The 14,905-nt window shown below is 26.3% G+C and overlaps 2 protein-coding genes across 2 annotated transcripts; both read left to right on the plus strand.

Moving 5' to 3' along the window:
* Positions 1 to 7,495: 7,495 nt before the first annotated feature.
* OCT59_009872 (uncharacterized protein) lies at positions 7,496 to 9,712 on the plus strand (the record flags this gene model as incomplete). Its single annotated transcript, XM_025330883.2, has 6 exons — positions 7,496 to 7,535; positions 7,616 to 7,635; positions 7,708 to 8,013; positions 8,091 to 8,271; positions 8,347 to 8,409; positions 8,500 to 9,712. 6 exons carry the CDS (start codon positions 7,496 to 7,498, stop codon positions 9,591 to 9,593), a joined length of 1,704 nt encoding a protein of 567 aa, XP_025166982.1. The 3' UTR covers positions 9,594 to 9,712.
* A 2,882-nt stretch (positions 9,713 to 12,594) lies between these two features.
* On the plus strand, positions 12,595 to 14,737 carry OCT59_009873 (uncharacterized protein; the record flags this gene model as incomplete). Its single annotated transcript, XM_025329562.2, has 6 exons — positions 12,595 to 12,640; positions 12,722 to 12,741; positions 12,812 to 13,108; positions 13,195 to 13,375; positions 13,461 to 13,526; positions 13,614 to 14,737. 6 exons carry the CDS (start codon positions 12,595 to 12,597, stop codon positions 14,735 to 14,737), a joined length of 1,734 nt encoding a protein of 577 aa, XP_025166983.2.
* Between the last annotated feature and the right edge of the window lie 168 nt (positions 14,738 to 14,905).

Here is a 14,905-nt window from a genome sequence, read left to right on the forward strand (position 1 = left end):
GATTTTGCTGACTTCCTGGCCAATACTGCCCATACCGCATCATCCAGTATTTTGATTTCTGGAATGGACCTTGCTGCATCCGCCTCGATTTCGTCTTGACTTACGACAATGATGCCGTTTGCGAATCTAATCCACGACACCTTCTTAAACAGTATTATCAAACGCAGTTAATGCGTGATTTGTTAAATTTAACGCGATTTCACTTTATTTCTTTATTATTATCTAATATAGAATATATTGTCGACTGGGAACTTACTTGGTTTACCTTGAATTTCAAGCCTTCTCATGATGCATCTTTTACTCTTTGAGCATGCTTCAAGACACTTAACCTTTAAATTCAAACTTTTCTTGGACGACTTACTCAATTGGAAAAAGCTTAAGCGGACTCGACCAGACTTATACATGGACGAATTAACTTGCCGTTCTTGTATCGATCGCATGGAAGACCTGATGCACCTTTTTATGTGCAAAAAACGTCGTCTATCTATGCAACAAATTCTCCAATCTTATCAAAATCATTTGATTTCTAAAATTCAAGAAGCTGGAAAATTGGCTGATATTGATCCTACTCCCTTTATTGCTAAACTCACTTCTCTTTCATGCTGGTCCTTTTCTTCTACAAATTGGTCCTCTTACGCCCTTGTCCGTGGTTGTTTACCTACACTTTTTATTGACATCTTAGTCGATTTGTCTATTCCAAGAATCTCTGCGATTAAGGTTATCGCTGCTATTCATAATAATTTTGTCCAAAAATTCAGAAAACGAATTTGGAATCCGCGTTCTTATGAGAAAAGTAGATGGGAAAACGCGATGAATATTACTTATAAGTTGAAAACTACTCCGAAGCCTTCTAATTTGCCATTGTCAACGTACATACCTTACTCATCTTTACCACCTCCGACCCTACACGATTTACGTGACTCGGACCCGATTGGTTGAAGAACTCGATGAAATATGGTTTGCGCTTGGTTTAATCACTTTTCGGGTTTTATGGGTCGTCTAACGGTGCTACTTAATAACAGCTTTTGCAGGATGGAGTTGTCGATTTTTATAGTGGGCGCGCTATTCGTTATTTTGTTAGCATAGTTGCTTCTACTTTGGTTGGAATATATCAAGGGGGAAGATCTGGGGAAATTTAGTGTAATGCGATTTTTCTTTTTTTAGATTAATTTTTTTTACTTTATTTTTTCTTAGGAGACTATATAGCTTTGTTTTTAGTTAGTTTTATTTTTATATTTTCTTTTTATTTTTTTTGTAAATTGTAAAGTTCGAATAAATTTAATAAAGATAAAGGCTACTATGCCACGTTTGCCTAGTTTTTGACCAGTGCAATATATTTGATATAATGAATTTTTAGAAAAATCTATATTTTTTAGTAAAATTGGAAAACTAATAAAAACATATTTAAATTGTCAAAAAAAAAAAATTTGCAATATTATTATTCTTTTAAATTTACTAAAACTTTACCATCTAGTATAAAGTTTTTATGCAAGATACACTGGTCAAAAACCAATATATCAGGTAGTAGATATGTATCAGATATGTACCTAATATGTGTAGTATTAATGCTGAAAATCGGGTACCCGATATGTGTAAGATATGTGTAAATATATATATCGTCTACATATCATTTACATATCATATACATATCAGTACCCGATATGTATATGATGTATATGTTGCCGCTCAGATTGATTCTTCGCTCAGCCTGACAGCTGACGCACCTCAGATTAAAATCGCCACCTGACGTGCCTCACTTTACAATAAAAAATTGATTATAATTAAGCATTAAATTTTCTAATCTAATGTACATTTGATTATTAATAAAACTTATTTGCTGTATTTTCAAATATTCAATCCTAAAATTTTAGATCAATTGGATTCATGATTGCTTTTGAAATCTTCATTTAAAAATATGTTTATAATGCAAATTTTCCAAATATATTCGCATTGTATATTTAATAGGAATTAAAATTGTATAAAAATTTCAGAATATGTGTACATTATTGTGACAAATATATTTACTTATAACATGAAGGCAATTTAATTAATAGAAAAAAGTTTATTTATAGTAGATTAAATTTATATGATTCAAATGAGGCGCGTCAGGTGACGATTTTAATCTGAGTGCGTCAGCTGTCAGCTGAGGCAAGAATCGATCTGAGGTACAACATATATATTTACACATATCTTACACATATCGGGTACCCAATTTTCAGCATTAATATTACACATATCAGGTACATATCTGATATATATCTGCTACCTGATATATTAGTTTTTGACCAGTAATATTAATAATATTACTAAATAGTATATTGCAAGAGGTTAAAAAGAAAATTACTGAGATAATAGGATATACTAATAAATATTACTATATGTAAAAAATTAATTTATATAATTATATTTTATTGTTATAAAATAATTACTTATTAAACAAAAAAATTATAATTTTATAATTATAGAAAAGCTTACCAATCTGAAAAATATAATCATTATAATATATGGTATTACTGTTCACAAAGTTGTTCTTTAGCTAAACGTTTTCAAAAACATGAAAATCAAGATAAGCAACTTAATAGAGAATATATTGAACAATTTAACTGTAATGGAATTTTAAAGGTATCTGAAAAAATATATAACAACAATTGATTTTTAGCATAATTTACTTCATAAATAACCAGATAGATTTGGATTAAGTAATTCAATAAAAGAAATAATAAAAAGAAATATTCATCTCACATCCAGTGATATATTTAAACAATTAGAGTTGCATTATCCTGATTTAACTTAAAAACAGGTTCATATATAATAGTCTTATTTTATTAAAGAAACATATATGTATAATAATAATTAGTACTGTCAGTAAAAATACTTCTTCAAAATTATAAATATGAATATCATCTTTACAAAAGTTCTGAGATTGGTATGTTTTACTTTAGTTTCATAATACCATTTTTTGATATTTTAAAAACAAATAAAGAAATAATTGTTGATGCTACATGTAAATTTAATTTATTTTTATTTTGTTTTATTTAATTTTTTTACAAATATTAACTGTATTAAATATATATTTATTTTAATAGATAAATAAATGCTTTAAGTTTTGAGCTTTATATAGTTATTGGATAATATAATGATGCTGGATTTTCTATTGCATATTTATTTATTGATAATTTAAAAAAGATAAAAGAGTGTGTACAGAAATTTTAACTGGTTTTTTTTGAATTTTTACATAATCAAGGTTTAAATAATGTTCAGTATTTCTTTACAAATAAGAATTTTTTTCAAATTAGCAGCTAAAAGTATTTGGCCAAATGTAAAAGTACAACTTTGCCTACTATGGCAGTATTGGGCAATTGGATAATTGATGTTTTGGACATCTATCCAAAATTCTGTTTAAACTTGTTCAAAATTAAAACCTTTTTTCATTGGATGGGTTTTGAACAGTTTAGATTACATGATTATAGGCTAAAGTTAAAATTAATTCTAGTAAACATTATATAAAATAAATTTATATTTAATTAATTAAATTCTAAAGACACAAATATAAATTCTAGTTATTTATTAATAAATATATATTTTTAATAACTAATCTTAGTTTAAAATATTTTTTTTTTATTAATTTAATATAAACAATTGGTATAATAATATTATTTTTATTTTTATTTTATTTGTTGAATTTTTATTTTGAAATTTAAAAAGAAAAAAAAGTTTTACAAAGTAAATAAAAGTTAAATTATAGTTTAAAATTAAATTATAGCTGATTTATAGTATAATCATAAAAGTTTATATAATATATATAATATAAAATACTTAATATATAAATTATACTTTTAGAATTTATATTATTTAGAACTTTTAATTGTATAAACTATTTATTATTAATATTATTAGTATAAATTACTTAAAAAATGCAATAATTATAATTTTATAAGAAAGTATTTTATTATATTTTATATAATGAATTTTGCTAACTTTCTTTCTGAGAGATTTCACCTAGGTAATATTACCTGTACTAAAAATTAAAATTTATCCCTTTTATTTATAACTGTAAATTTTACTCTTTAAAATAACATTATCAAATTAACAACTCCAGCGAATTCAAGTCTTACCTTAATCCTAATCCTTTAATTATAATCCTAATTTTAATTTTAATCCTAATCTTCTACCCCTAAATTCTTAAATCCCTAACTCTAATTCTAATCCTAATTAATATACAATTTTTTTATAAGTAATGTAATATATATATATACCAGCAGGTTTACATAATTTAATTTTACATAGGTGATGTTACCTACTAGGTTAAATCACATGGAGAGAAAATTAGTTTTATACTTATATAATAATATCATTTTTATTTATTATAAATAAAAAATTAAAATGTTTTATATAAAATATTTACATATTAAAATGGAAAATTATATAGTATGATTATATATATTATTTATGAATTAGTTGTAATAATTAATAAATTCAGTAAGTAAAATTCATTTTTTTTATTAAAATCTGATTATCCTATTGTAATAAAATTTTAGAAAAAGAATGGAAAAATATTCTTGCAGAACTAAATGTATATATATTATTCTTTATTTAATTAATTTAATTTTATTAATTATATTAAATTCTTTATATTATTATTTATTGAATCTATAATTATCCTATTTATAAAATTTAAGTTTATTATTATTTTATTTAATTTAAATCTTTTAACTGGTTTTGATGGAGAATTTTAAGCAAAGTATTTCAAATTATTGATTTAATAGTATTTGAATTTTTTGCTTCCTAAAAATTAAATAGAAATGAGTAATTAAGTACTATATATTAATGATTATGCAAAATAAAACAAATATTAATTAGTAGTAATTCCAAATAATCAAGTAATTTGTAATCTGAAAAATTATTATATGAATTACAGGATTCTTATAACTTTTCTTATTACTTTTTATTTTTATATACATCAAAAAAGATTTATAAAATCCTTTAACAATTGTTATTTATATTATTATATATTAAATAATAATAATAATAATAAATACAATTACTTTTTAGTTTTAAGATAATATAAAAATAATTAATATATATAATAAATAAATTTAATATCTGAAAGTCAAGATCATTGTTTTTATTTATTATATTTAAAACTAATTTGCTATTTAAACTATTTATACTCTATGGCATCATTGCACAAAAAATAGTAAAAATAGTTTAAATATTTGGTTTTCCATTAAATTTTCTATAAAAAAATATCTTTTAAATTTAAAAATTAGAATTTTATAAATAAAATAAATCATGATGTTGCATTTTATAAATGTAACAATTTTATTTTTTTATTTTATTTAATAATATTTTTTCAAAGTTATATAATAATTGTTAATGTTTTATATTAATAAAAATCTGAAAGTTCAAGATTATTGATCTTATTTATTATATTTAAAATTGATTTGCAAAAATAGTTTCAAATATTTAGTTTTCCATTGAATTTTCATTATATAAATCATGATGTTACATTTTATAAATTGTAATAATTTTATCATTTTTAATTAATTCAAGGTTTTTTATTTTTTTCTTTATCTTAATAGTATTTTTTCAAAGTTATATAATATTTGTCAATTGTTTTGTATTGATAAAAATAAATCTTATTATTAAGGTAACTTATATCTTATAGTCTCTACTTAATTGATAAAATATTAAGGGTTTAAAATTTAAACGCACCTGCGTTTGAACGCACCCCCATGGTATAAGTCAAAAATGAAGTTTTAAACCCCTTTTGTCATAGTAAGTAAAGTTGTAGAGGAGGCAAAATACGCATATAACGTGAGTTTATTTATAGGTGTATAAGGTATAAATTGCGTTTATTCAAAAAAATAGAAATTCGCCTGTATCACGTGATAAAATGATCAGCATTTTTATTATATAAAAATTTCCAAAAAAGGGGGGTGCGTTCAATTTTTAATCCCAAATATTAATTTATTTTTTTATTTTTTTATCATATAGATTTTCGGACTAAAAGTTTACCTGAAAATTATGTATGATTATTATATAATACAATCCAATACTAAAAGTATTTTAACAATTGAGTATATTTATAAGAAATCAAGCTAATTAATATCCTTCTTAGGCTTTGGAACTATTTACTTGCTAATAGCATACTGTATTTCTGTCTTTATATCATATTGATAACGAGCAAAATGTGATGGTGTGGGCTATACGTTTATATAAAGCTCACTCAAATAATGATAAGTTTTCAGCAGGATTCACGATCAGTTAAAATACAGACTTATGTAATTCTTATTTAGCTTTTGTGTTGTATCCCCATTCTATTCGAGTACTAACAGTTCAACAATTTCGATACAACAATTTTGGTTCAATTCGACAAACATAAGATTTTTCCAGATATAGTCACTAACTGACCGACCGATCTATTGCAGCAGTTGTAGAAATCAAATTATATTGTACATGGAACGAATCCGTGGAATCTACACCCATGTCTAGGAAGCAACAAATGTTTACAAAATTATCAAGCCAAGTTCGAATTAAATGTCATAATAATTAATTGTATGATCTTATAATCTTACAATATTTGAATTTTCTTTTGAAAAATTCTTTATTCATCTAAATTAACAAACTATTAAAAATATCACAACACAAATAAAATTTAATTTGGGTTTTTTAATCCATCCCTAAAATACATTATTTTTTTTAGTTTTAATATGATATCTTCCTATATGATCATTAAGTCATCGTCTATCGATAATCAGCAAGCGCGGATTGGTTTCTTACTCGGAATAAAACCCTAATTTATAAACATCATTTCATTTGTAATTTTTTAAGAAATTTCAAGAAATTAATATTTACTATTTGATTCTAAATAAATATATTACTTTAGACTAGAGAACGGTAGCCGTAATATTGAATAGGAAAAATCAAACTTAGGTTGAAATTACTAAATTATGGTCTTAATTGAAATAATTAAAATTACATTCATACGTTCTGATTGCTAGACCTGCATTAAAAAATATACTTGCGAAATAATATTGTCGCGAAAATAAATTCATTTTTTTACCGCTAAATTTACTATATGATACTCCGTGTATAGTGTCACGTAATTTAAAATAATATCATATGTGAATTAATAATCTACTGTATGTGAAACGTTATCTTTATGTATGACAAGTACCATTATTTCCAAAATATTTTACACTAAAATTTTAAGAATGAAAAATAGAATAATCATCAAATGGGAACAATAAGAAATTCTTGGAGTAATTGTTTTATATATATAAATCACTAAAGAGGAAATAAAGAAATTGTAGAACTCTAATTTTTTTTTGGAAAAAACATGTTTTTACCTGTATTAATTTTTGAAAGGATTTTATTGATAAAATTTATTTTTAGATGCATGAATGTATATATATATATTTTTTTATAATATATAAATGTAATGGGTTGCATTTTTTATTAGTCTAATATACTTTATCGTTCGTTGAGCATAATGTCGTGGACAAATGAAATCCGCGTCGTGATTGGTTTGGGTAAAGTCATAATAATTAAGAAATTGTCATTTTGGTTCTTTATCGCCAAATTAATTAAAAACATTATGTATATTTTTTAGACTTTGGAACCACTTATTCGGTAAATAACATAATTCCAACCATCATGTTGCGTCAGAATTGATATGAATAAAAAGGATTTTTTTTTTGATAGGGATTTTCTTTACATCATATCGAAAATGATGATGTTGGGAATATCCAAGCAAACTCTATATGGCCCGGAGGTATGGGAACATTAAAGACAAATACGGTACTTCAATACAAAGCTAACCTTGAAGAGGTTGAATTGTGGGGTTATCCAGCCTTGTATAAGAAACCTAATAAGAAAAAAAAAGATAATGAAATGAAACCTGTAGAATTATTTAAATTACATTTGGGTAATTGTTTAGAACAGTTTAAACCAAAATTGCCTGTAGATTTTAAAAAGGCAATTGTCGATTATCTTCGTGAAATGGGAAAAGTAAAGAATTTACTAAACTTTCAAATATTAAATGCATTAATTTTCATATTTAACTTATCTCAAATTTTACTTTTAAGTGTATTAAAGAAACAATTCCTCAATATTGGCCTGGAATCGACTTCATGAATGATGTTCTTTTAGTTCTTACTATACCAGCTGAATATTCGGAAAATGATAAGGCTATAATGAGAGAATGTACATTTAATGCTGGATTGATAAGCGACAAAAATTCGGAAAGATTGCAATTCACAACTGAACGTATGTTCAATTGATTTATATGTCAATGAATTATTATGATATACATGTATATTAAATATATTAATGTTATTATAGCTGAAGCAGCAGCAATCTACTGTATGAATTGCTTAAAGGAATATAAACTTACAGAACCCGGAAGTATGTTCACGCTTAAATTTTTGTTCGCAAATTTTAAGTTCTTGACCGTATTTAGTATTAATTAACATTATTCATCCTTGTCTGATCAAGCAACTTTCATGGTCGTTGACTGCGGTGGTGGCACAGTAGACTTAACAACTCGTAAATTATTAGAAGAAAATCAACTAGGTGAAGTTACAGAAAGAGCGGGAAATTTTTGTGGGAGTACATTCATTGATAAAAAATTCATCGACCTACTTAAGCGTGAAGTTGGAAAATCTGCTGTAGATTTGTTAAGTGATAAGAATTATGGTCAATTGCAGTACTTAATTCAAGAATTTTGTCAATATGTCAAGATGCCATTCACCGGAAATGATCCAAATTTAAGATATGAAATGAATCTTGAAGAACTTGCTCCCGTATTATTACAATATGTCACTGGTTCAGAAAAAGATTTGATGGAAGAAAAAGAATGGATATTGGAACTTGACTTTGATACTATTAAATCCATGTTTGATCCTATTATTGATATAATTATCGAAATGATTCATATTCAACTAAAAAATTCTTCAGGAAAATGTTCTGCAATATTCTTAGTTGGAGGCTTCGGTCAATCAAAATATTTACAGAAAAGAATTGAGAAAGAATTTAGTCAATTGGTAGAAAATATCTCGATTCCGAACCAACCTATCGCAGCAGTCGTACGTGGCGCAGCAATCTACGGTAAAAGTTTACTTGAGTCAAGAAATTATAAGAACACGAATAATTTAAAATGCGTCATTGCAACTCGCATATTAAATCATACTTTTGGAGCGAAAGAAACTGCTAGATGGCAAACTGGAGATCCACCAGACCGAATTACAATTTTTGGAAAAATTCATAAATTTCGCCGTATCGTAGAACGTAAAACTGAAGCTACAATTGATCAAGAATTTGTATTTAAAGATCTTTATCCTATCACTCCATTTCAAACAAAAATGAAATTTGAGATATATTATACAAAAGCACAGAATGCCGCTTATTGTGATGAACCTGGTGTGAAGTTGCTTGGGAGTTTACTAATTGACCTTCCCGATGTTCATTTAGGATTTAATAGACCCTGTACATTTTGCATATCATTTGGTGATATGGAAATTAAAGTTAGGGCTTTTAATCAAACAAATGGACAAAATTATGAAACTAAGTTTGAATTAAATAATTATTAAATTATTTGATTGTCTCAAAAAGAAATTGTATTTATATCAAATTTTTATTACTATTGTACTATATTTTCAATACTAAATAAATAAATTATTTCTCATGTTATAATTCACATTAATACATTAATAGAAATCGTCTTATTCATTATAAGATACAAAGTTTGCTTATGATACAGTACTAAAAAAGAAAAATTATAATGGCAGCAAAAACCATTAACTCGAAAAAAATTTTATGTATCGAATTGAAATAGTAACAACAAAAAAAAATCCTTAACGCAATCGTTAGTTATCTTATCAATATGTCCAAATGATTACACGAACGATTGTTGTTTAACGTGCTGTGGGCGAATCAGGATTTTTATATTACTAATCAATTTTTTATTTTAAAAAAATGGATTTTTTTGTCATGAGATAAATGGAAGCGCGTTACTTTATTATATAATAATCATTGTAATTAATGCTTCTATGATAGAAGTCGCAATAAAAATAACATCTTAAGTATGAAAATTTTAAAACAGCTTATTGAATTTGTTTTCCGGTTATTAATATGAGACCGACCTAGATAAGCGAAGATTTCCTGTCACATATGATTAATATAATCAACGCGAAAAATTATGATTAATGCGACGAGATTGAAGTATATATACATTATACAAAATCCCATCATTTTGCAAAGTGTTGATAATTCATAATTCTCGTTTATTGACATTCGGGTTTTTCACTTTAGCGGTTCGATTTGATATTGGGTATTCATGGAAGGGAAATTGAACTGTGTCCTATGATCAATAAGTATGTGTAAATAATATCTCAACATTAAGGAATTGATACCCCAACCCTTAGATCTAAGAATTTTTTGGACGAAGTTACTAACTGTAATCATACGTAAGACATTTTAACAACCTTGATAACGAGAGACATCACAAAAAGGGCGAGATTTTCATTCATATTGAGTGGAATATTTTTGTTATTATTAGGACTATGACAACCCGCTAACGCAAAGTGTTTAATAAAGAAATCTAAGAGCAAATACTTTGACCAACGTGATCAACGATCAACATTCGTGTAATGGCGCGTAATGATTAATTGATTATAGCGCGTAAACAATCTTACATCAATGACTCAATATATATTTTAATGATTTTCCCATGAGAAATAAATCGCTTTTTTTTTCTCTGTCTTCAAAATTTTTTTTCCTTTTAATATTATTTCTTTTAATATAATATTTATTATTTCTTTAATATTTATCATTTCCTTCAATATTCATCATTTTTCTTTTAATATTTATTATAACTTTCTCAAACTTATATTTTATATACAAGACTTTTATTCTTATTCATTTTTTAAAAAAAGCCTTAGAAGACTTCTACTTAACATTAAACAATGTAGATAAATTTCTTGGGCTTTTTATTATTTTGGTAAGTGGAAATGACTAAGCTGGGATGTATAAGGGATTTGTGCACCTAGAGTGCTTTGGTTATCCTCCTCTTCTAGAAGTCTGGTTACCTTAATGAGAAAAATAATGGAAAAACAATAACGTCTCAAGCTATGTCGCAGACTTCTGTATGTGGGGCCCTTCCCTTTGGTGGTGGGTCTTATGTCTTATTATCAATGTGACAGTACCTCTGCACGAGTTTGATCACTCACGATATATCGTTAATGTCAGTTGATAGTAGGCATGGGGGCTTGAATCTGTCTTTTCTACAAAGCTTACTTAGAGTACTCGAGTCTTCTAACATATTTTTTTACCATATGTTCTATTTTTTAGATTCCATGATTTACATAAAGTTTTTAAATCTTCTTGACTATTAGTTTTTTACTAATTTGGTAAGTGGAAATGACTAAGCTGGGATGTATAAGGGATTTGTGCACCTAGAGTGCTTTGGTTATCCTCCTCTTCTAGAAGTTTGGTTACCTTAATGAGAAAAATAATGGAAACATAATAATATCTCAAGCTATGTCGCAGACTTCTGTATGTGGGGCCCTTCCCTTTGGTGGTGGGTCTCATGTCTTATTATCAATATGACAGTACCTCTGCACGAGTTTGATCACTCACGATATATCGTTAATGTCAGTTGATAGTAGGCATGGGGGCTTGAATCTGTCTTTTCTACAAAGCTTACTTAGAGTACTCGAGTCTTCTAATATATTTTACCATATATTTTATTTTTTAGATTACTAAATAACCTAATAAGAAAGTCTTGGAAATCTTTTTAAATTTGAGAATGGTTTTTTTTTATAAAAAATAAATTCCGGTTAAATTTCATTTTTTAAAAAAATGAATTTTATTATTGAAATAATGTGAGATTTTTTTTCACAATTTGTGCTTTATTAATATATTTTGTAAAAGTACTTCAAAAGAATATATCAAAGTAGGTAGATCAATTAGGTATTATGTCAACAAGTCATGTAACGATTAATTTTTAAAGAAATAAAATAAATTTTGCAAGACAATTATATTTTATCGCTATCAAATGGATTTCGCGAGTTATTGTGCAAGCAATATTAAAAACTAATATTAATTTGCCTCTCATTGAAAGGCTCTTGATTACTTATAATAAAAATTCTGCTTATCTTTATAAACTCGTACATTGCAATATTCAAAACTTTTTTATTCAAAAGCAACTACTTATTAACACGTGATTAGTTTTGTACAAACGTAAGTTTTTTAATTATCTAATTAATTATTCCTCAATTATGTAAAATCTTGCACTTTTTTTTTTATTAAAAGACCATTGTTTCCATTTTTAGAACATTTATGAATGAAAATGTGCACATTATTATATATAGGTCCAATGAATAAACTTATTAAAAGTTCTTAAAGTAATTTGATTTTCATATGTAAATAATAGAAAAAAGAAACAAAGAAGTCGAATTTTATTAAAGTTTATTACTTATATTTATATTAATTAGTGAATGATTTTATTTCTAATTTTGTGATTTCATATATACAAAATAATATTACACGATTTATATAAATACAATCGGTTGCATTATTTACTAGTTTAATATGTTGGACGTAATGGCAAACGATATTCGCGTTGTGGTTGGTTTAGGTAAAGCATAATATTAAGAAATTGGTATTCTAATACCGTTTTTTAATGCCAAATTAATTAATTGCATTATATAATCCGTAGATTTTGGAATCATTTATTCGGTAAATAATATACTTTCGTCATGTTACGTTAGAATTGATTACTATATGAAAGAATTTTTCTTTTTGATAGGGATTTTCTTTATATCATGTTGAAGAATACGATATCGCGAAAATTGTAACAAATACTGAATGGCCTGGAAAGGGAGGGAAACACAAAACGAATACAGCACTTCGATATGATGATGACTTTGAATTGATTGAATTTTGGGGTCATCCGGCCTTGTTTAAGAAAAGTAGAGATGATAACAAAACAATAGGATTATTTAAACTGTATTTAGGTAATTGTTTAGTAAAGTTCAAACCAACGTTGCCGGAACCATTAACATATAGAAAAGCGATTACTGATTACCTTTATGAAATGGGAAAGGTAAATAAATAATCGGATTATTTGAATGTTAAATAATCTATTTTAGCTTTAATATTCTCTAATTTTATTTATTTTAATTAATAAAGTTGATTAAAGAAACAATTCCTAAACACTGGTCTGGAATTGACTTTATGGAACATGTTCTTTTGGTTCTTACTGTACCAGATGAATATTCAGAAAATGATATAGCTATATTGAGAGAATGTATATTCAATGCTGGGCTAATTAGTGACAAACGTTCTGAAAGATTGCAATTTACAACTGAACGTATGTTTAACGTTAATTTGTTTATACTAGTGATTTTTACGATAATAAATATTAAATGTATTAATATGGAGAAATATTAATATAGTAGAAGCCGTAGCAATTTACTGTATGTATAGTAGCTTAAGAGAACACAGACTTAAAGAACCTGGAAGTAAGTTTTATATTTGTAAATTATGTTTAACATTTAAAATTTTCGTTATATTATTATTGTTTGCTAAATATTCATTCTTTGATAAAGCAACTTTTATGATCGTCGACTGCGGCGATGATACAGTGGATTTAGAACTATTAGGAACATATCAATTAAGTGAAATTACTGAACGAGCTAGATACCTTTGTAGTACTTTTATTGATAAAGAATTTATTGAACTACTTAAACGTGAAGTTGGAAATTCAGCTATTGATTTGTTTAGTGATAAGAATTATGGTCAATTGCGATATTTAGTTTATGAATTCTGTCAAAATGTTAAGTTACCATTCAGTGGAAACAATCCATATTTTAGTTACGAAATTGATCTTGAAAATATTGCTCCTGCGTTATTAAAATATGTTACTGGTTCAAAGAGGGATTTGATGGAAGAAAAAGAATGGATGATTACACTTGATTTTGATACTGTTAAAGCCATGTTTGATCCTATTATTGATAGAATTATCGAAATGATTCGGATTCAGCTCGATAATTCTAAAAATTGTTCAGCAATATTCTTAGTTGGAGGTTTCGGTAAATCCAAATATTTACAGAAAAGAGTCGATGAAGTATTTAGCAAATCGGTAGAAAATATCTCGATTCCGAATCAACCTGTCACAGCAGTTTCACGTGGCGCAACAATATACGGGAAAGGGTTATTAGAATCAAGAAATTTGAATAATGTAAAATATGTTATCCCAACTCGCGTATTGATATATACGTTTGGAGTAAAAATATCTCCTTTATGTGAATATGGAGATCCGCTAGATCGACTCACGAGCGATGGGAGAATTCATAAATTTCGTCGTATTGTAGAACGTAATACTGAAATTACAATTGATCAAGAATTTATAGTTGAGAACTTAGTTCCCATTCATCCGGATCAAACAAAAATGAGCTTTGAGATATACTATACAAAAGAACAGAATGCGGTTTATTGTGATGAACCTGGCATGAAGTTGGCTGGAAGTCTACTCATTGACATTCCCGACGTGCATTTAGGAACTAATAGACCTTGTACATTTTGCTTATCATTTGGTGATATGGAAATTAAAGCTAAAGCTTTTAACAAATTAAATGGGCAAAATTATCAAACCAAATTTGAAAATACACACTCATCACGCGTTATTTGGATCACGCCAAAAGTCAAATGTTTATACGTCGAACCGTTATAATAAGTCGTTAACTCTGCGTTAGCTACTGGACCAACCAACTTATAGTAAACAGATGGATTCGTGTTTTAGGTGCAGCTTCAATAATTCGAGATTCGATCCTTTGAAATTTTCTTTTTTTATATCACTGAATTAATTATATGTAAATCGTATAGTTTCATTATAATAATG

This window comes from Rhizophagus irregularis, chromosome 18 (assembly GCF_026210795.1).
Source record: "Rhizophagus irregularis chromosome 18, complete sequence".
NCBI classification, from domain to species: Eukaryota; Fungi; Glomeromycota; class Glomeromycetes; order Glomerales; family Glomeraceae; genus Rhizophagus; species Rhizophagus irregularis.